Below are 2,500 nucleotides of genomic sequence, written 5' to 3' on the forward strand. Positions count from 1 at the left end.
ACACTCCAACTCACACACACTCACAACCACACACTCACACACACTCTCACACACCAACTAACACACACACTCACACAGACTCTCACGACCACACACTCACAACCACACACTCACACTCCAACTCACACATACTCACAACCACACACTAACACACACACTCACACACACACACACACTCCAACTCACACACTCACAACCACACACACACACACACTCCAACTCACACACACACACACTCTCACACACCAACTCACACACACTCACAGCCACACACTCACACTCCAACTCACACACACACTCACACACTCTCACACACCAACTCACACACACTCACAACCACACACACACACACACTCACAGCCACACACTCACACTCCAACTCACACACACTCACAACCACACACACACACACACTCCAACTCACACACACTCCAACTCACACACACTCACAACCACACACACACACACACACTCACACTCCAACTCACACACACTCACAACCACACACTCACACACACTCTCACACACCAACTAACACACACTCACACAGACACTCACAACCACACACACACACACACACACACACACACTCCAACTCACACACACTCACAACCACACACTCACACACACTCTCACACACCAACTAACACACACACTCACACAGACACTCACAACCACACACTCACACTCCAACTCACACATACTCACAACCACACACTAACACACACACTCACACACACACACACACACACACACACACACACACACACACACACTCCAACTCACACACACTCACAACCACACACACACACACACACACACACACACTCCAACTCACACACACTCACACACTCTCACACACCAACTCACACACACTCACAACCACACACACTCACACTCCAACTCACACACACTCACACACTCTCACACACCAACTCACACACACTCACAACCACACACACATACACTAACACACACACACTCCAACTCTCACACACACACACACACACACTCCAACTCACACACACTCACAACCACACACACACACACACACACACACACTCACAGCCACACACTCACACTCCAACTCACACACACTCACAACCACACACACACACTCCAACTCACACACACTCACAACCACACACTCACACACACTCTCACACACCAACTAACACACACACTCACACAGACACTCACAACCACACACTCACAACCACACACTCACACACACTCACACTCCAACTCACACATACTCACAACCACACACTAACACACACACTCACACACACACTCACACTCCAACTCACACACACACTCACACACCAATTCACACACACACTCACACTTCAACTCACACACAAACTCACACACACACTCACACACACTCACAACCACACACTAACACACACAAACTCACACACTCACACACACAACCACACACACAGAGGGTTTTCTTTTTTCTTTATCTTTTCTGGTGATTGATAAGGAAGCTCTCAGGTCCTTCTGTAGCTCTAAATTCATTATACGCTATTTAAAGGTGTCTAGAAGGTCAACTGAACATCCCATAATCCATAAAACACAAACATGCCACATGACCAACCACCTGCAGATCTCGCTATGAACTCCTACTGAACAGGACTGGATACACAAATGATGTGCATGTAAATTTTATTCTGTGTCTGTGTGTGTGTGTGTGTCTGTGGGTGTGTGTAGTGAAGAGCACATGTGACCCGGCGGAGTTTGCGTGTCAGAACGGACAGTGTGTGTCCAGCCGCTGGCTCTGCGACGGAGAACCCGAGTGCTCGGACGGATCAGACGAGGCCGAGTCCACCTGCAGTAAGCACACTACTACCTAGTGCACTTCATTCGGGGAGCCGTACATCATCAGTAGATGTGTGTGTGATGATGTAAAGATACCACAACAACAAGTTTAATAACGACCTAAAATAATAATCAGTGCTCCTAAATAATTACAGATGATTTACACATTTACTATGTTATCGATTTGCTTAAATAAATTTAAATACAGGAATAAATAAATGTTTATTTTAATGAGTTAATTATTTTTGAAAGCTGAGACACATAATGTGCACACGCTGTTTTGTAAAATGTTTAAGTAACACATCTGAACGTAATCCTGCATCTTTAAACGCAAAAATTTGGTGCAGCAAAAGTTTTCATGTCATTTTGCTGCACCAGAGGTGTCATTAACTTTTTTTTATTAGTGCCCAGATTGTTATTAATGGTGTATAATGATACGTTCAGAGAGATTTCACTAATGACGCCAGAGTCTTTCAGTGGTGCAGAAACATGGGTCTCAGTTTCCATGGTAACGACGTGTTTCACCTCAGAGACGTGATTCTCCGTCTCAGTGTGTTCCCTCTTACCGTCAGATGAGTTCAACACACACACACACACACACACAGAGTACATAAATACACACACACTAATGTTTAGTATGCATCTGTCTGAAACACACACAAACACACACACACAC

At 45.4% G+C, this 2,500-nt stretch overlaps 1 protein-coding gene across 9 annotated transcripts in view; it reads left to right on the plus strand.

Annotated features, from left to right (window-relative positions):
- LOC113647024 (low-density lipoprotein receptor-related protein 8-like) overlaps positions 1 to 2,500 on the plus strand; it is a 48,671-nt gene that overhangs the window by 7,799 nt on the left and 38,372 nt on the right. For all 9 annotated transcript variants that reach the window (XR_003441584.2, XR_007143224.1, XR_007143263.1 and 6 more), the window contains exon 3: positions 1,717 to 1,839. Coding sequence is in view for 6 of the 9 variants with exons in the window: in XM_047815618.1 (XP_047671574.1) it covers positions 1,717 to 1,839 (123 nt within the window). In the remaining 3 variants the exon portion in view is untranslated. The remainder of the gene's footprint in view (positions 1 to 1,716; positions 1,840 to 2,500) is intronic.

The sequence above is a fragment of the Tachysurus fulvidraco genome, chromosome 1 (assembly GCF_022655615.1).
Source record: "Tachysurus fulvidraco isolate hzauxx_2018 chromosome 1, HZAU_PFXX_2.0, whole genome shotgun sequence".
Classification (NCBI taxonomy): domain Eukaryota; kingdom Metazoa; phylum Chordata; class Actinopteri; order Siluriformes; family Bagridae; genus Tachysurus; species Tachysurus fulvidraco.